General features: G+C 51.4%; 2 protein-coding genes across 9 annotated transcripts in view; one reads left to right on the top strand and one right to left on the bottom strand.

Annotated features, from left to right (window-relative positions):
• The window catches only part of C4H11orf49 (chromosome 4 C11orf49 homolog), a 171,383-nt gene extending 164,602 nt beyond the window's left edge, over positions 1 to 6,781 (top strand). The window contains exons 7-10 of one of the 5 annotated variants that reach the window (XM_028878909.2): positions 327 to 436; positions 2,809 to 2,872; positions 4,917 to 5,072; positions 6,694 to 6,780. In XM_028878909.2, coding sequence (XP_028734742.1) covers positions 327 to 436; positions 2,809 to 2,872; positions 4,917 to 5,072; positions 6,694 to 6,712 — 349 coding nt within the window. In that variant the 3' untranslated portion in view covers positions 6,713 to 6,780. Of the gene's footprint in view, positions 1 to 326; positions 437 to 2,808; positions 2,873 to 3,104; positions 3,805 to 4,916; positions 5,190 to 6,693 lie in introns of those variants that run through there. The other 4 variants (XM_037204990.1, XM_028878910.2, XM_028878908.2 and 1 more) reach the window with 4 other exon arrangements.
• Positions 5,108 to 17,913, bottom strand: Arfgap2 (ADP ribosylation factor GTPase activating protein 2). 4 transcript variants are annotated; one of them, XM_028878904.2, is made up of 17 exons: positions 17,631 to 17,913; positions 17,345 to 17,463; positions 16,758 to 16,830; positions 15,962 to 16,093; positions 15,801 to 15,881; positions 14,792 to 14,873; positions 14,507 to 14,563; positions 13,864 to 13,905; positions 13,464 to 13,516; positions 12,556 to 12,692; positions 12,333 to 12,464; positions 8,636 to 8,764; positions 8,422 to 8,556; positions 7,147 to 7,273; positions 6,951 to 7,044; positions 6,719 to 6,837; positions 5,108 to 6,281 (listed from the first exon to the last, which is right to left on the bottom strand). In XM_028878904.2, exons 1-17 carry the CDS (start codon positions 17,700 to 17,702, stop codon positions 6,261 to 6,263), a joined length of 1,605 nt encoding a protein of 534 aa, XP_028734737.1. In that variant the 5' UTR covers positions 17,703 to 17,913; the 3' UTR covers positions 5,108 to 6,260. The 4 variants fall into 4 exon arrangements, with proteins under 4 accessions (XP_028734737.1, XP_028734739.1, XP_028734736.1 ...); XM_028878903.2 differs by having other exon boundaries at positions 5,120 to 6,281; positions 13,464 to 13,543; positions 17,631 to 17,766; XM_028878906.2 differs by lacking the exon at positions 13,864 to 13,905.
• Between the last annotated feature and the right edge of the window lie 330 nt (positions 17,914 to 18,243).

Genomic DNA, 18,243 nt, shown 5'->3' with positions numbered 1-18,243 from the left:
AAGGGAAGGTGAAACTGAGGCACGAAGGCACCTTAGGGATAGCCTCCAGGCAAGGAGCTGTCACCAGTGGCCGCGTCCTCTTGCCCTCTCATCTGGGTTCCCTGTAAAAGCTTTGGTTATGGGGCCGGGGTGTGGCAGAGCCCATGCCTAGCTAGCATGCTCCATCTCTAAGCTCACCAACTGAGTAGCACTGAGCATCCCAGCCCTGTGCGTCTGCAGTCTGGGCCTTGCTCCTGCCATGGTCTCCCAGCTTTTGAGTGTCCTGGAGGAGTGGATGAAAAGATGGCACTTAGGCTTGAATCTGGCCTCTGCATTTTCTCTTCTAGCTGTCCACCCCCAGCGCTTGTCAAAGAGATCCTGAGCAATGTCCAGAGGCTCACTTTCTATGGATTCCTTGTGGCTCTCTCAAAGCATCATGGAATCAACCAAGCACTGGGTAAGTAGCGCTCCTGTGACCTCTGGGCTCCTCCCAGCACAGGTAGCAGCTGGCTTCTGTCGGCAGATACGGCCCTTACAGGGGTAGGAGTCTCTGAATCTCTGGCCTAGAAGCTACAATGAGCATAACCCAAAACTGCCAGCCCTAGGAGGTCCCTCACATTCCCATGTGACTGACAGCTTTCTGCCCTGCCCCAACATGAATGAGCTGCTGCTCTGCTCCCTGGCATAGGCCTGGCCGGCCCCTCCCTAGAGAATCTCTGGTTCTGTTCTAGGGAGTGGCCTGCAGGTTGGGCAGACGCAGGGCTATTTACCCAGTAGTTCTGGAGATTATATATCAAAGTGACCCGAATCCAATTTAGAAACAGGGCAAAGGTGTGTCTGGGAGGTGTTTTTTTCCCAGGTGGGAAAAAAATCTGATAAATCTGAAAAAGAGAGGAGGGAAAAAAAGTGGCGACTGGCCCAGTTTTCCTGCCCATCGGTTTTCTGCTCACTGGCTGGCCTCCACCCACCACACTCCTCCCCCAGCCACTCTCCCTCCCGGGGAGGGCCGGCAGGCCACTCTTGCTGGAGGTTTGTTGTCTTTTGTTGTTTTGAGACAGGGTCTCACTGTATAGCTCTGTGTAGCTGGAATGTACTGCGTAGACCAGGCTGGCCTTGAACTGCCTGCCTCTGCTTCCCAAGTGCTGGAACTAAAGGTGTGTGCCACAAACCCAGATCCTGGAGGAGGTTAAAGGATTTATGATTCCATCTTTGCTCAGGAGGATCTCCCTGTGTGATTCGATCCAGGATTGTGAGTCTCAGAGAGACACAAGGCATCCCTCCTCCTTGTGGCAGTTGAGTGGTTGGGATCCAGAGAATACCCAGCACAGTGTGAGCCAGAAGCTGGGTTGGGACCTTTATGCTTATTTCTGTAGACACACATCTGCCAGTGTTCTAGAGGAGACAGGCGAGCTAAACATGCATGCTCCCCAGACGGGAGTCAGGGACCTGCTCAACTAAGATTCATAAGCAAGGTCGCCAGCTGGACTGGGGCTAGAAAAGAGGCCACCTGGGAGCCAGTGGCTGCTCTCTAGGTGTCACAGTCCTGGGAACTGACTACTTTTCTACCAGTGATAGCTGCTAGGAGGAAAAGAAAAGCTAGTTAGCAACAACCACAGCCTGCACTAACCTCATCCCCTCTCTGCTCTTAAAAAAGAACCTTCAAAGCTGGGAGGTGGTGGCACATGCCTTTAGTTCCAGCACTGGGGAGGCAGAGGCAGGCAGCTCAGCCAGGTCTACAGAGTGAGTTTCAGGACAGCCAGGACTACAGAGAGAAACCCTGTCTTAAAAAAACAAACAAAAAACAAAAAATCCCTTCATTCCAATCTCCAGTTCTGAGGATAAAAAGGACCCTTACACAATTTATTTCTAACTACTAATTAATGACTAATGTGTAGAATAGGCAAGAACAGAAGGCAGCATGTGTTAAAAATAGTAACTTGGAACTAGCCTGCTCGAAACAGTTTGTGGAAGAAATCTGTCCCCACAGAACGATCTGGGGCACAACCTGAAGGTGTAATAGAGTCAGAGGGGCCAGCGCTAGCTGCTGGGGAGTCTCAAGCCCAGCACCACTGTCTGCCTAGAGGCCAAACGGCCATTAAGCCCCGTTCCTTCAACAATTTCCTGGTGAGAATCGCCCTCTCTGCAAATTTCAATCTCACCTTCCTACTCATTATGGAGGTGGGTTTTGTTGTTGTTGGGTTTTTTTTCCCTAGCTAGGAAAAAAAAAATCTGATTATTCTGAAAAAAATAGCAAAAAGAAGAAAATTTCATTGGAGGAAGCACCCAAAACTCTTCATATACTTCCCAATAGCATCACCAACCTATGTATGCCTTTATGGCTAAGGAAACCAATCCGGACAGATGCTAGTACCAGATCTCAAGATGGGATCGATTTCCTCCTCACTAGAAGCAGCAATTTTAGCATGTTTCCACATATCCTACATTTGAGGGGATGGGATCAAGGGAAGGGCAATTGTATACACTGGCTGTTTTCTACCCTTTGGATTTAGCCTAGACCATAATCTTTCCAGCTCCACACTTGGGGCCTCAGGAACTGAACACCCAGTGCTGGTCACAAAGCACATCCGGTCTTGGAAGGGGGTTGATCACCTGTTTGGGGATATCTCCTTAGCTGTCACTTTTGCCCCAAGTAAGGGAGGGAAAGTGAGATCACTAAATGTATGAAGTAGCAGCTGACTCCCTGTCCCACGTGGACTAACTTTCCCTGATGAACGAATTGTCAGACATGAAGGCGAGGGACAGAGGATCTGCTCCCTTGCAGGGCCCTCATGTTGTTTTGTGACTTCACCCCAAACCCCTATCTTCTAGGAGCTTTGCCAGACAAAGGAGACTTGATGCATGACCCAGCCATGGATGAGGAGCTGGAGCGGCTGTAAGTGTCAAGTGGGAAGATGCTGCCCTCTTGTGGAAGCCAGATCTGTTAGCGGTGACTGTGACCACAGTAGGTGACACAGCACCTATTTTAAACACCCCATGTTGGTCAGTGAAAGGGCTTGGGGCCAGCAGAGAACAAAGGTACCCTACGTCCTTGGGGGTCTGCTCAAGTGCATGGACGTGCTGGCCTCTGAATAGGGGACTCAAACTCTGGGCTTTTCCTTCTTCAGGCTGGTCCAGGTCCCAGGCCTGGTCAACTCCATCACTGCCACTTCTGAGGCCAGCTGCCTGCCTTCCCGAACCCCTCCCCGGGTTGGTTCCCCATGGAAACCCCTCCATCGCTCCCGCAAACTGGATGCAGAGAGCGATGGCTCCACTGAAGAGACAGACGAGTCTGAGACTTGAACCTGCAGGGTCCCATCTGGGGCCTGCACCTTGCTCCCCACCCTGCTCTTGCTGCCCTCCCCCGACTTCTCCAGCATCACTGTGCTGCCCTCTGCTGGAGAGAAGCGTGAATAACCGCCCTCCAGATAGTTGAGTAACCCCAGAAACCCCGGAATTCATGCTCCCAGCTTTTGACAACCTGCTGTGCCCTAGGCTGAAGGCCACGTCATCTCTGGGAAGGGTTTTGGCTTGTAGCCTTTTGTTGGCAGTCTGCTTTAAGTACAGTGTCTTCTCAGCCACCACGACCCTCCTAGTAAGGGTCATTTCCCACAAGAGGAACATGAATTAGTAATGCAGGGTCTTCATGGTCAAGGGTGACTCCTGAGAGCACGTACTGGGAATATCAACCGTGGCCTTCTGCTGGAGAAATCAGCCACTAGCTGGAATAAGAGGGAGGATGGCAAGAATTTCACTTTCAAAGTCGGCTTCAAGTTTGTATCAAATAGTCCAATCTGTGAAATGAATAAAGTCCCTTGTCTCTGGTAAGCAATGAGTCTAAAGCCAGTAGGCTAAGGGGAGGGAAAGGGCAAGTGATTGGGGGCTTTTCTAACTGATGGGAGGTGGAGCCAGGGGGCCACTGGAGCAGGGAGACCTGCCTCCGCACAGAGGACCTGGCAGCCATTCAAAGCAGAGGCACACCTGAAATGGCCTTCAGCAGCATCTCAGGACTTTCAGTCAGGTTCTACCACTTGTGAGACCCTGGCCACAAGAACTAGAGCTGCCCGGCCTTTTCCAGGGTCTGTGAAGACCTGCTCCCAGGTCAGGGCAGTAGTGCACATATGCACAAAGCAGGCCTAAGGTTTTGGAGCAGAGACTGGGTAACTGGAGAGGTGATTTTCACCTTTCTTGAATGAGGTAGGTCCTCTGCAAAATAAAATTAATGCAGGACTCATGGCAGAGCAGGCTGCCTGCCCCAAGTAAAGCCAATGTCACCACTTACTGAACACATAATTCCCTCCACTCCTCCTTACCAAGACCTGCCAGTGGGTGATTACAAGTGGCTTCCAAAAAGCCCTGCAGTGAGTGCCACGCATCTGAGTGAGTTCCTGAAAGGTTTCTCAAAGCCTGGTGGGTAGCAGAACCACAGGGAAGTTTGGGACAGTGCCAGTTACCAAGCTGGAGTCCTACTGTGCCAATTTGGGGTTGGAAACAGAAATCTCTATTTCACCGACACCCCAGGTCATTCCAAAGCACTGGAAATCACTGGCTTAGAACCCCATGGCTCCCTTGACCTGTCCTTTCTAACCCTGCATGTCCCAGAGTGTACAGTTTACAACTGTACAGTGCTGAGGATCCCAAGTACAAAGTGGCCCTGTAAGGAAAGGGGCATCTCTAACTCTTCCCAAGTTTGAAACTCTAAAATGCTTTTCAGGCCAGGCATTTTAGTGCATGCCTGTCATTCCAGTGCCAGGGCCAAGACAAGAGGATTACAAGTACAAGGCCAGTCTAGGCTGTGGAGACACTGTCTAAACCAAACAGAAACAGCTCCGTTGAGAAGCAGGCCCCAGTCTGCCTCCTGTCATGAGGTGCAGAACCGCTGAGGATGCAGACAGACTCAAGGGCCAACTAACACCACCTCTTTCCTCCACGTGCAACAGGGTGGTGAGGTCGAGGCTGTATCGGACCCCGCGGCAGCACAGGGGCAAGGAGCCAGGGGCCTTTGGCTTTCAGAGAAGAGACAAGCTGGAGGCCCCGGAGAGAGTGCCCTCAGCTTTGGCACCGACGCCCAATCCATATCCGTGGGAGCCCAGCGAGTGAGCGAAGGGCCACACTGGGCAGGGAGGCAGGATGGAGAGGACACTGACCCACAGGCCCCGTGGGGGCTTTATTCTGACACCACTTTGTTCCAATACAAACAGTGCTGAAAGAAAGTCATGTCCCTCTGGGGAGAGGGAGGGAGAGTGGTCTGTGGTGTTTGGGAGCCCAACCTGAGATCCACAGCTAGGGCTGGGCCCAGACTGCCAGCATGGCAGGGGATGGCACCAAGGGTGACACAGTGCGAGGCCCGGCTGCCTGAGTGGGGCCTGCAGCTGCAGGTCCTCCAGCTCTCGCTGATTGGTGGGGTGCTGTCCAGGACCCCAACCCAGAACGATGCAGAGGACAAAAGCTGAGCTCCAGGGGGTTCTTTCTCTCAGAGCCTCAGCTTCCTCAGCCAGTAGCAGGCTCACAGCATCCAGGGAGGACCCAGATGAGACCCACCATGGGTGCCAAGCAGGACACAAAAGGATAGAATCTCAAGCGTAGACAGAGGGTGCTCTGCCCCACAGTAACGGTAGACAAGGGCTCTCAGACACCTAGGCACAAGTCAGCCTCCAAGGGACAGTGGTGACGAAGATTGCTCAGGCCTCCAGGCTGATCCCAGATAAACCCTTTAGGTGCCAAGCAAAAGTTCTAGCCCTTAGTGAGTTACCAGGTCCTTCTCCTGACCCATCCTCCCCTGGAGCCCACAAGAGGCCGTTGACAGTGCCAGCAGTGCCAAGTCCAGAACTTCTCCCTGAGGGCTGATACAGCACAGCTCTTGCTAGGCCTCCCCTGTCTCCAGGAGACGAGGCCCAGACCCCCAGACCACCTACAAGGATCCCAGAGCCCGCAAAAGCCTTATGCCTTCCCCACTTGGGGAAGAACTAGACCCATGAAGCCCTCCTGATGGAACTCCTCCCTCACTCCCAGTGCAGCAGGCTAAGTAGCAGCAGCTTCGGGGCAGGACTGGAAGAGCGAGCACTAGCATGGAGAGGAGAGTGTGAGGGGTGAGGGCAAGGACTCAACGCACAGGCAAAGGACAAGGCTGATGCTGACCATTCCCCTCGCCTAAGATCCTCCAAAGCCACTCAACTCACACACCACACACACAAAGTCAACAAATCCCGATCCACAAGGCAGGCAGGCGCCCCTGGCCTGGGAATCAGGGTTCTTGCTGTCACCACCACAGCACGGAGCCTGGATCAGTAGGAGCCATAGCGATCCTGAGTAGGGAGAAGGAAAGCACAGTCAGAGTCTCTAATCTGCAGCAGCCCCTCAGCAATCACAATGCCTCCCCTGCATGCCCCACAGCGGGGTAAGGAGTAAGGCTAGCAGCTGCATGGGGCTGGGGACCCCATGTTGAGAGTGTGGGGTGGACTCTGGGGTGAAAGGCACCTGGGTACTAGTGAAAAGGGAACTCCTGCCAGAGCTCACAGAACCAGGAGGGAAGAGAATAGTAGAAGTAACAAGCGTGGCCAAATCACCTTAGGGGGAGGCTCAGCCCAAATACAGGGATGGAAAATTGCCCTGCCAAGAAAAACAAGCGCTCTCTCTACAGCGGCCGGTGGCTACCCAGCAGTGTCTGGATACAGCAGAAGGCAAACCTCCAAGCATTTGTTTTACATTTCTTCCCAGGCCCAGCAGCCCAGCGTGAGCTCACCTGTAAAGAATTCATCACACCATTAGCCAGCACAGCCATCTTGCCAGCCACAGACTTGACACCTTGCTTAAACTGGGCAATGTCAGCGGTAGGAAGTACGTTCCCCAGAGATACAGTTCCTGTGAAAGCAAGGGAAGGGGTGACCAAGAGCCCCACAAGAAGCCCTTCCCAGCTCAGGGCCTTCAGCTATGCTCACAGGCCTCACTGGGTGCCGACCATACACTGAGCCTACCTCCTCCATGAGCTCCATCCACGTCCCCAAAAAGGTCTGACGAGCTGATGGCACTGCTGCCCGAGAGCTGCTGCAGCCGAGACCGGGCTTCATACTGTGGGAGAAAAGGCAAGGTCTCGGGGGTCTCTTGACGGACGCCAACCTCCCTAATACTGTATCCCAAGGACAGCAGCAGAGAAGGCACAACTTCACTAACCTCAGAATCCACCTCTCGACCAAAGAACATGTCAGATGAGATGGCTTTGGCCCCTGCAAACTTCTGACGGGCTTCACTGGATTCAAGACCTGAGCTCCGGCTCTCCACTTCCCTCCGGCTCGTGGTTCTGTGGACCAGTGCAGAACATCTCTGTCCCTTCCCATTACCACCAGGGGAAACAGAGTTCAGAGACCAAAAACCACACCACAGCTTTCTGGCCATGGAAACCATGTCTATCCTGTGACTCTGGAATTCAGGAACCTTTCCCTAGTGAGTATCCTCCAAAAGAATAGCAAGAGGTCCTCTCCCCTTTCAACTGAGGCTCTTTGAAGCCAGGCACAAAGAGCCTCAGTTCCCTCCAGTAGATGGAGTGGGAATACAGTTTGGAGGACTTAGGCTCCACTGACTGTGGCTCCCTGAGGCACAGAAGATCCCACCATCACTGCTGCCACCCAGTCCTCCTCAGCATCCAAGTGGCAGTCTGTGTGCCTGCCTTACATCCACTCTCCTGCCATGACTATTCAGTGCTGGGATCACTCTCTCAGAATCATGCTAGTGTGGATAAGAGGGCCATGCACCCCACTGACAACACAGACTCTAGGCTGGGGCTTTTACAACCCAGTGAAGTTATTACTGATGTCCTATTTTACAAATGGATACTCTATGGTAACCTGCCAACAAAACATTGTTTTTTGAACAACGGAATAAGGTTTGCTTTGTTTTGTTTTTTAAAATAAAGGCCGAGGGGCTGGAGAGATGGCTCAGCATTGAGAGCACTGTCTGCTCTTCCAGAGGACCCAGGTTCAATTCCCAGCACCCACATAGCAGCTCACACCTGTCTGTAACTCCAGTTCCAGGGTTTCTGACATCCATCACCCAGACGTACATGGAGGCAAAACACCAATGAACATAAAATAAAAATAAATGATTAAAAAAAAAAAAAGGGGGCCTAGCAGGTGGAAAACGTGGGTTTGATCCCTAATACTGCAGTCAATCAAAACATTAAGGCTAAAAGCATATAGCCTTTGGAAGGCACATCAGAACTGAAACAGAAAATCAGGCCCCTCCCACCATAAAATAAATCCCAAGGTAAAAAAGCTCCAGGCTGGTTGTGATAAGCACAGCCCTGTCTAATGAACGGTCACTACCTATCTGTGGTTATTTACATTTGCTAAACTTACATTAAAAAGCATTAGAAATCCAGGTTCTCAGCTGTACTCAACACTGAACATCTTCATCCCTGCACCAGGTTCTGCACAGCACTGCCCACACTACCTTTCTGAAACAGGCCGGATGCTGGAGATGGTTACTTCGGGTTCCTTCTCTTCTACCCTGTCCATACCCCAGGCTGCATCTGAATCCCAGCGGGAACCAAAAGTTTCTCCCAAGGAAAAGGGGTTGTCCTTGTACCTAGGGAGACAGCAGAGTAGCTCAGAGAAACCTGAGTAGGAACACCTCAGGCAAGTCTATGCCCCAGCAACAGCCTTACTTTGGGGGTCCGGAGGCGAAAGTTCCAACATCATCAAACAAGTCAAGCTGTGAACGGGAAGATTTTGCACTCAGCGGGGTTTCCTGCTCAATCACCTGCATCTCAGACAGCACAGAGTGGGAGATGGAGCTGTAGAGAAAGCACAGCAGGCCAAAGGCTGGAAATAAGCATCAACTGTTCACTTCCCAAGAGCAATAGGCAGGCTGATGGGTCTGTTTCCCCAAGCACAGTCTAGCTCCCGGCCTGCGCACTGCACTGGGCCGGTCCAGGCAGAGGACTGCTGTGAACTGTCTGTAGTGACCTGGGAGCATACTCAGAAATGTTAACATACTGGCTTTGTTCTCTCAAACAGCTTTTCCCTGGACAATGGCTATTGCTTGCCATCTTAATAATGTATACCAAATGATGAGTGCTCACTCTCCAGTCTTCCCTTTTTGGTTTCGGTTTGTTTTTTCTAAGGACACTGGCTATGTGACCCAGAGTCTCCTCCCTCAACCTTTCCAGTACTGGGATTACAGGCCTGAGCCACCATGTCCAGCTCCATGGCCATCCTTCCTTGAAGACTTATTGCACCACGGACTATTTCCTTCCTGAGACAGATGTACACAGCACAAAGCAGAGGATGAAAAACACCCAGATGATCCTCATGGAAACACAGCGAGTCCTTAATCTCTTAAAAAAGAAAGGGGGGTGGGGGAGAAAAGGGATGAAGAGGAAGAAAAAGGAAAAAGGAGGAAGGGCATTTCCTAGTACAAGGTCTGGCCCATGTACCAAGACCTGGATCTGCCGGTGCTTCCTAGAGTGGGCAGGCAGGATAGCCCAGTGCCTCACTCCTGTCAGGATCCACTTCAGTCACACAAACTCACTAAAACATACAGCTTCCAAATGAAGAAATCCAAAGAGTGAGTATTTTGCAACTGGACTTTAAAATAAAGTAGATTAAAGTAAGAGATTCTGCTTTACTGTGAAGAAAAAAAAAAAGAGGAGGAGGAGGAAGAAGAAGAAAGAAAATACAGGGGCCAGAGAGAAGGCTCAGAGGTTAGGAGCACTGGCTTCTTTCCCAGGAGACTCATGTTTATTCCTAGCACCTACATGGCAGCTCCCAACCATTTCAAATGCTCTCTGTGGTGCAGACATACATGCATTCAAAACACCCATAAACATAAGAAAATAAATTTAAAAAGAAAACACATCCAGGTGTGGTGACACGTGATTCTGATCTCAACACTCAAGAGGAAGGTTATCCTTGTAGCTACCTTAAGGCCAGCCTGAGCTATATAAGACTATCCAAAGAAACAAAAACCAAACCCAGCCTGTTTTAGGCCAGCCAGGACTCCATAGTGAGACCCTGTGTTAAAGGAACAAACAGCAGCAGCAAAGGAACAGGCTCATTCCCTCCCTAGGATACAGTAGGAGAGAACTGACCCAACAAGTTGTTCTCTGACCTCCAATGTGTGCCATAGTACATGTGGGTCCATTACATATACAAAGACAAAGAAATTAGTAAATAAAAATGCCATTTTAAAAAATTTAGTCAGTGCTGGTAAGATTGCTCAGGGGGTAGAAGCATCTGCTGCCACGCCCGGCGGCCTCAGATGCAAATAGTGAAAGCAGACTGACTCACACACATAGAATAAAAGTAAATTAATAATTAAAAAAAAAACCAAACCACCTTACACACTAATTTTTAAAAACCACTGTCAAAACTAATACAGTGGCACACTGGAAATCGAGGCAGAGGATCAGGGCTTCAAGTGTCTCCTAGGCTACATAACACACTGGAAGCCACCTGAGGACACATGAAACAAAAACAAACACATAAAACCCTTATGCACTTACATCATACTCAGACAGACACCCACACATGCATGCACTTCACTAATCAGCTGTGATTAAACTAACAGCATACAGACTGGAAGGGACTAAAGTAATACCAAGTACACGTTCTGAAAGATGAAGTTAAAATAATCAGGCTTTTCTCCTTTCAGAGGAAGAGAACCTAGAGGTAAATAATACTGAATTTAGCAGGGTGGTGGCTGTCTTTAATCCCAGCACTCAGGGGGCAGAGACATGTACATTATGTAAGTTCAAGGCCAGCCTGGGTCTACAAGGTGAGTTCCAGGACAGCCGCCAGGGCTACACAGAGAAACCTTGAGCCAAAACAACCAACCAACCACAATTGAATTTGGAATCAAAAGGCAATCCACCTGTCAACTGCTGAGTCTGCAGCTGGGGAGCTGCTCAGTGTCTCAATTTCCCCATCTGTACAGAAGCACCCAGACCTCCTCCCTACCACTATTAGGTCTAATAAATCTCTCATGACAACAAGCCCAAGCCTCTTAAGAAGGAGGAGCCAAGGCACCGGCTAACTGCAGGCACGTCCTAGTCAATGGCACCAGTAACTACTCCTTTTTATTATTATTCTTTTCTTCTTTCTCTTTTGAAACAGGTCTCTCAGAGCCCAATCTAACTTTGATTCCTATGTAGTCAAGGGATCCTGAACTCCTGAACCTACTGCTTCCATCGCCCGAGTTCTAGGATTGCTGATGTATGCCACTGTGCCTGGTAGATAAATTTTTAGCCCAGGCTAGCCTCAAACTTGCTATATAGCCATGAACCTCTGATCTTTCTGCCTCGAGTGCTGGGATTACAGACTTGGACCAACATACCAGTTTTATGTAGTACTGGAGATTGAACCCAGGGCTTCATGCATGCAAAACAAGCCCATTAACAACTGAGCTACATCCACAGCCCCCAGATTTTTAAAAGATAAAAGTCTAGCCAGGTGGTGGCGCACGCCTTTAATCCCAGCACTCAGGAGGGAGGCAGAAGCAGGTGGATCTCTTGAGTTGAGGCCAGCCTGGTCTACAGAGAAAGTTCTAGGCCAGCCAGGACTACATACAGAGAAACCCTGTCTCAAAAAACAAAAACCAAACAGAATAAAAATCTATTACTATCTTTAATTCCAGCAATTGGGAGGTAGAGGCAAAATGATTTCTGTGAGTTTGAGGTCAGCCAGGAATACACAGTGAGACCATCTCAAAACAACAACAACAAAATAAAAACACTATTACTGAAACCTCTGAATATTAACTCAAAATGCTTCAGAAAGCTGATCTGCCTTTTTTAAAGCAAAGCACAAGAATATAAACCCAGTAGTTCTGAAACAAAGGGTCACGGCACACACCTTTAATCCTAGCACTCAGGAGGCAGAGGCAGGCGGATCTCTGCGAGTTTGAGGCCAGCCTGGTCTACATAGTGAGCTCCAGAACAGCCAGGGCTTCACATAGAAACTTTGTCTTGAAAACCAGAAAACAAAAGGACTCCTCAACCTAGAGGCATTTGAAATGTGTGGAGTCATTTGAGGTATTATAGTATCTGGTATGACAAATGGCATTTAGTGGGCAAGGACTAAGGATGCAAAAAGCCGAGATTCTGAGAAGGTCTTGAAAAAAAAGAACTGTCTAGCCATGAAGCAGCCTCCTCAGTAAGTGCCATCCCAGCATGGAGTGAAACAGCACCTGATCCTGTTCATTCCAACAACTAACATATGTATGGACCAACCACTGTGCTAGGTGCCTTTCTCTTCAGCCTCAGAGGAAGCCTAAGCAAGGACTCTTGACTTGCTGGGTAGGGCCTATCCGGGCTCCCAGAAAAACAATGCCATTTCTCTGACACACCAGGGCCCGAGCCTCACCTTCGGGACACCAAGCCCATGCCCAGCCTTTCAGCCTGCTCTCGCTTCTTCCCTTCAAGGTTCTGTAGCTTTTTCTCTTCCTTTTTGCGATCAATCTGGAGCTCCTGGTAGGCCAGGCGCATGGAGGCAACCCTGGAGGGAATGAACAGTCAGAGGCTGCCATCCATGCCCCCACCTGCCCCCACCCCCCACCCAAGCCAAGGGCACCACAGCAATCACGCACATCGACTCTTCCGCCTGTTTCTTGGCATCGGCGGCCTGCTGCTCCCGGAGCTTCTCCGCCACCTGGGCCTGCCGCTCAATCTCAGTGAAGCTCTGGTTGCTCACCTTCTGAGCTCCCAGGCCCTTCTTGGCACCCAGCTGAAGAGAAAACCATGTGATGTGGGGTTTGGCAGCCAGTCTCCTCAGCTCCCTCCCCAGTATGGTCACGGTAGTCATACCCACAGTGAAGGGGGCCCTCCTTAGGGTCCAGTGAACATGGCCACGACAACAGTGGCTCTGCTAGAGCTGGTTCTGAGGAGCTTCACACAACCCCCCCACAGGAATGTCTCAGGAGTGAGGACAAGCGGATGCTGACTGGGGCCTGCTGTGTGCCAAGCACTCCAAGTACTAGATATGCTTGATCTTGCTCACTGCCCAGGAGTCCCCGTAAGATGGGTATCTTTAAATCCCTTCCATAAACAAGGTTCAGACAAGCTAGAACCTTGGCCAGTCACAGAGCTAGCCAGTACATGGGCAAACTGAAGGAGTCCAGCTCCAGCTCCCAACCACCCCACGACACCGCTCTCCCCACCTACCCCTACCACCACCCTACGACACCGACACCGCTCTCCCCACCTACCCCTACCACCACCCTACAATACCACTCTCCCCACCTACCCCTACCACCACCCTAGACACCGCTCTCCCCACCTACCCCTACCACCACCCTACGACACTGCTCTCCCCACCTACCCCTACCACCACCCTAGACACCGCTCTCCCCACCTACCCCTACCACCACCCTATGACACCGCTCTCCCCACCTACCCCTACAACACCGCTCTCCCCACCTACCCCTACCACCACCCTACGACACCGCTCTCCCCACCTACCCCTACCACCACCCTAGACACCGCTCTCCCCACCTACCCCTTTCTTAGCTGCTGCTGGCTTCTTCTTGCCAATAATGGAGCTTTTCAGTTCTGTGTGAGGAAGAGGGTGTGCATGAGCTAGGACAAAGGAAGGTCAGAGAACGCGGCTCAGTCCACACCATGCGGCTTCACAGCAAGAGCATCTAAAAAGAATTGCTTGACATAGGCAGGCAAAACTGCCACCACCAGTTCCAACCAAGACTGTTCAAGCCAAAGACAGACAAGGTTAGGAGAGCTTGCTGACGCCCAAAAAGGATCAGCGAGAGCCCAGAGCTGAAGCACCAAAGACAAAGTGCCCAGACCAAGGTGAGACTGTTGAGTAGGGAGCTGCTGAACAGCCTCAGACCCCAGAGCAGGGAGCGGGCAAGCAGGGACAGGCTTCCCAAAGCACTGGTTACCTCTGGCAGAAGAGGCCCCTTTAGCTGACAGATACATGGACTCTGGAGGAGAAACAGACTTGTGGCTAACAAGGGCCCACCCCAGAAGTTTCCGAAAGCTCCCAAACCCAGAGGCCCATACAGAGCCTGTTTCAAAGCTATGCCAAGCCTTCTCACAAAGTCACCAGGATCATCACTCCACTGGCTTCCTGCCCCAACCCCCAAGAGTCAACAGAACAAACCAAGGCCAGCAAAGGGACTGTTTACCCTAAGCAAGTGTGACGGCCACTGAAGAGTAGGAAAGGGCTGAACTTTGGAAGGACAGTGCTGCTTCTAGCCACGAGCAGCTCAAAGCTATCAGCACACCTCAGGAAACGGACAAAACAGGCCAATCCCGCCTAACACCAGGGATGGGTGTCCAATCCCATTCCAGCCTTCCATACTTTGGCTAAAGCCACCCTCACACTCAAAATGACAGCCCTCCAGGCTTGCCAGCTCCAAGACGCTGAAGTCAGTGTGGCAGTCAGAACTTCACTGCCAGTTCCCACCCAACAGGGGTCCATGCTCAGACCCCTGTGCTCAGTTCACATGACTAGGCAGTGGAGATTCAGAACATACTTGATGCTCACTCTCCCAGCCTCCCCGTATCTGCCAGCTGTCATACCCAGAGAGGCTTGGGGTGAGGTTCCAAGGAGGTCGGTGGTAGGGCCATGTTCAGGTTCTGTGAATTCAATGGCAGAAGTTACATTAAGGAGGTGGTAAGAGTCCGTTGGCATTCCTCTGCTTTCCACCAAAAGATATGTGCCCACCCTTCCTCCAGGACTAAATGAATCCCATTCCTCGCAAGGACACAGGGAAACCCCCCAACTTGTATGTCCTTGGACAAGTGTCCTAAACCCTAGTCCTTCTCTAGACCCAGGCACTTGGTTGAGATCTGGGCTGAACTCACGTGCCAGGCTACTGCTCTCTGAAGGTGGGGCTGGTTGCTGGGTCCCTGAAGGCTCAGTGGCTGCTGTATCCCAGACAGAGGCCTAAAAAGGAAGCCAGATCCCAGAAACCTCAGTGAGCCCTCCTGAGAAGCTACACCTACCTGTGGGCAGGAAGCACTGCTCCCAGCTATGAGAGAAGACTGGAGATTAGCAATTGTAGTCACCATGGAAGAAACATGCAGGAAAATAGCATCTTCACCTTACAGCCGAGCCAGTCTCTTAACTGATTAAGCATTAACAACTCGTACATACCGACTGCACCAGACTCAATCCAAGGGTGCTCACAGATGTAACAGATTCAGTCAGTCACGACAGGCCCTAGGAAGTAGCTATGTTGCCATTTTAGAAACTGAGGTCTTGCTGGGTTAAGTGACTGGGCCACATCAAAGGAATACCAAGCAGAGATGCTGAGATGTGACCTGAGACTCTGATTCAATGTCCATTGCCAACAGAGTGGAAACCTCTCTTAAGGTGGGTCACAGGAGAGGGAATCCTCATTGTCTCCAACTTCTGTTCATTTTTGGAAAATCTACAAGTTGTTTAGGGTCCCTGAGACCTGTTGAGCTTTCAAAATGTTCTCTACCACTAGGATCCATTTCTAAAGAGGATTACATTGTACTCCCATAAATAGGAGGAAGAAACTTCTGGACCTACCCAGTAGGCAGTAATTCATAATTCTGAACCATAGATAGTCTCTGAGATATTGTACCTAAGCAAAGAAATTATGTCATGATCACAAAAGGTGTAGCCTTGCCGGGCGGTGATGGCACACGCCTTTAATCCCAGCACTGGGAGGCAGAGGCAGGCGGATCTCTGTGAGTTCAAGGCCAGCCTGGTCTATGGAGCGAGATCCAGGAAAGGCACAAAGCTACACAGAGAAACCCTGTCTTGAAAAACCAAAAAAAAAAAAAAAAGTGTAGGCTTGGCAAGTAAAGCATTTATCAAAGAAAATGACCCCATGGTACTCACCTGAGTGTGCTCTGTAAAGAAATCAGAGTCTTTCTTCTCTGGAGAGTGACTAGGAGCACTGTTCACATTGTCTATCCAAAGCTGGAAGGAAGGAGACGCTGTAACACTCAGGGCTGTTAACACCCCTACCCACCACCCCTAAGCCGGGAACAAGCACTCACCTCAGTGCCATGCCTAGCCAGAGCCGCACTCCCCAACTGCCGGATCTTCTCTCGGTACATCTGGGCAGCTCGGCTATTATATTTGGTGTTAGCATCATTGGCCACACATCCATGTTGGCGGAAAAAAGCAGTCTAGAGAGCAAAAAAAGAATGTGGCATGTATGTGCAAGTCGTCTCAACAAAGAAAACTGTATGCACACTACAGGAGACACTACTTACTAAACAGTTCGTACAGGACACACACTACTGATCCCAACAGGTTTTCATAGAGGTAAAGGGCTTCTAAAGTTACTTAAAAACAACAACAACAGCACTTTCATGTTCCTCATTGTGTGTGCACCACAGCACGTGTGTGGAGGTGGCCCTCTCCTCCCACCTTCTGTGGGTTTCCTGAACTGAACTCAGGTTGCCAGGCTCACACAGTAAACACCTTCACTCGTTAACCCACATCATCCTTCCCTCCTCCAAAAAAAACACCACGCCACCTCCCACCCTCCGAGACAAGGAATCAAGTTTAGGAGACTGAGGAAAGTATGCAGTTCTCATGGCAGCTATCCTCCCTCCAGGAGCCCACAAAACCTCAACTGACTGTGGAGACTCCACTCCACTGGGTTTTTCCCAGGAGCACCTGTCCAGGTCAGTTGGTATTTAAGCCTCTTTGAAAGAAGCTGTGTATGGTGGTGTTAGAGCTGAGAACTCTCTGAACAGAGAAAACACACTCACTCCTAGGAAATCACAGAAAAGTCAAGTACCTAGGCCAAAGAATGGGGGTGGGGGAAGAGAAAAGAAGCTTTACCGCATTGGCATTCCCGCCGACCTGCATACACCTCAGCTGCAACCAGCTCCAGTTCGAATCCAACTCTGTGGACCTGCGCACAAGGACTGTGTGTCACCTACCTACCCATTGACATCAAAACATGCTTCCCTGTCAAGCCTACACCTGTCATTTGGCCAGGCTTCTGTGGGTGTCCAGGAAACCATCAGTCACTGTCTCATTTCCTCCTCTCTTCCCTGAGTTTGAAATCTTTGCTCTTCATCTAATCCAAAGGGGACCAATTATTTCTGAGAAGGAGATCCGAGAGGAGGTTGACTTCTCAGGCGTGCAGGCACTCTTTGCTAAGGGTGGTCGGGTCGCACTGGAGACCTACTGCCAATCTACCTGCAATAACCAGGTCTCCCTACACTCGCGCTGAGTCTCAGGTTAACCGTGAGGACTCGATGGCGACAAGCCCACAGAGGCGGATCCCCCCGCACTAGGCTAACAGAACTCCAGCCAAGAGGTCTCCGAACACCCAGTTCCGAAAGGTTCAGGGGGAGACGTTCTCTCCGCCTTGCTGAGCGCACAGCCCCTGGGGAAGCACAGCACCCTCACACGGAACCTACCTGATAAAGCTGAGGTGGACACCCAGGGAGCGATGCACTCCGGAGCAGTCAATACACAAAAACACACCATACGTGATGCTGGCCCAACTCGGACTCTTGGCGCCACAGTCGAAACAAGCCTAGGTGGGAGAGGCGACAGGTGAATGGTCAGGGCCCAGAGTCGAGGCCCAGCACTAGAAGCTACAAGAAAGCCTCCCACCTCCGTCCCCGCCCTCCCTCGGGCCCCAGGGGACAAGAGACGTCTTCTCCGCCGGCGTCAGGACCCGTGCCCCTCCGTCTCAAGCACCTTGTTGGTGGGAATTGCACGAAGCCTCTTAAACAGAGTCTGGATTTCGGTCTTGCTCGGCTCCGCCGCCATTTTCTCTCCTTCCCAGACACAACCGCGACCGACAGGTCCCGCCGCGGGCCAATCCGCGGCGGCGAAGGCGGGCCGACAGCGCGGGCCAAGCCGGTGCCCCGACCCGCCTACGAGCGGGGTGATTCGACCAGATCTGGACCAATGAGCGTCGGGGAGGACTGAGCCATGACGTCAGCAGCCCGAGCTCCACAATGGGCCCGGGAGTGAACGCCGCGCCGCGCCTGGCCAATCCGCAGCCGGAGCGGGCGACGGCTCGTAGGCCGGCCCAAACTTCCTCGGGAGTTCCTGCTGGCCGCCGGGACCTCCCTCCTCAGGGCCACTGGCTGCAGATGACGGGCAAAAGGCCGGGGCCGCAGCCTCTCATGAGTTACCGATGGATGCGTAATGATTAACTGTCACCCGAGTACTCCTAGTCCCATCGGGAAGACGCTGGCGGGGCTCCAGCCCAGCTCACCGTCCCGCAGCCGGCCTGGAGCAGGGGCCGGCACGCAGCAAACCTGACCTCAAATCCCTTCCAGTCCAGATTACAGTCCTGAAATTT

The sequence above is a fragment of the Peromyscus leucopus genome, chromosome 4, assembly GCF_004664715.2.
Source record: "Peromyscus leucopus breed LL Stock chromosome 4, UCI_PerLeu_2.1, whole genome shotgun sequence".
Taxonomy (NCBI): Eukaryota; Metazoa; Chordata; class Mammalia; order Rodentia; family Cricetidae; genus Peromyscus; species Peromyscus leucopus.
The sequence above is the reverse complement of the archived record's forward strand: the minus strand, read 5'-3'. Positions and strand labels throughout refer to the sequence as shown.

Coding starts and splice junctions, on each gene's coding strand:
- Arfgap2 (XM_028878903.2), bottom strand. CDS start 17,702: ATGGCGGCGGAGCCGAGCAAGACCGAAATCCAGACTCTGTTTAAGAGG. Junction 17,464..17,630: donor GTGCAATTCCCACCAACAAG/GTGCTTGAGACG, acceptor TCTCCCACCTAG/GCTTGTTTCGACTGTGGCGC. Junction 6,282..6,718: donor GTGTGATGAATTCTTTACAG/GTGAGCTCACGC, acceptor CTCCCTACTCAG/GATCGCTATGGCTCCTACTG.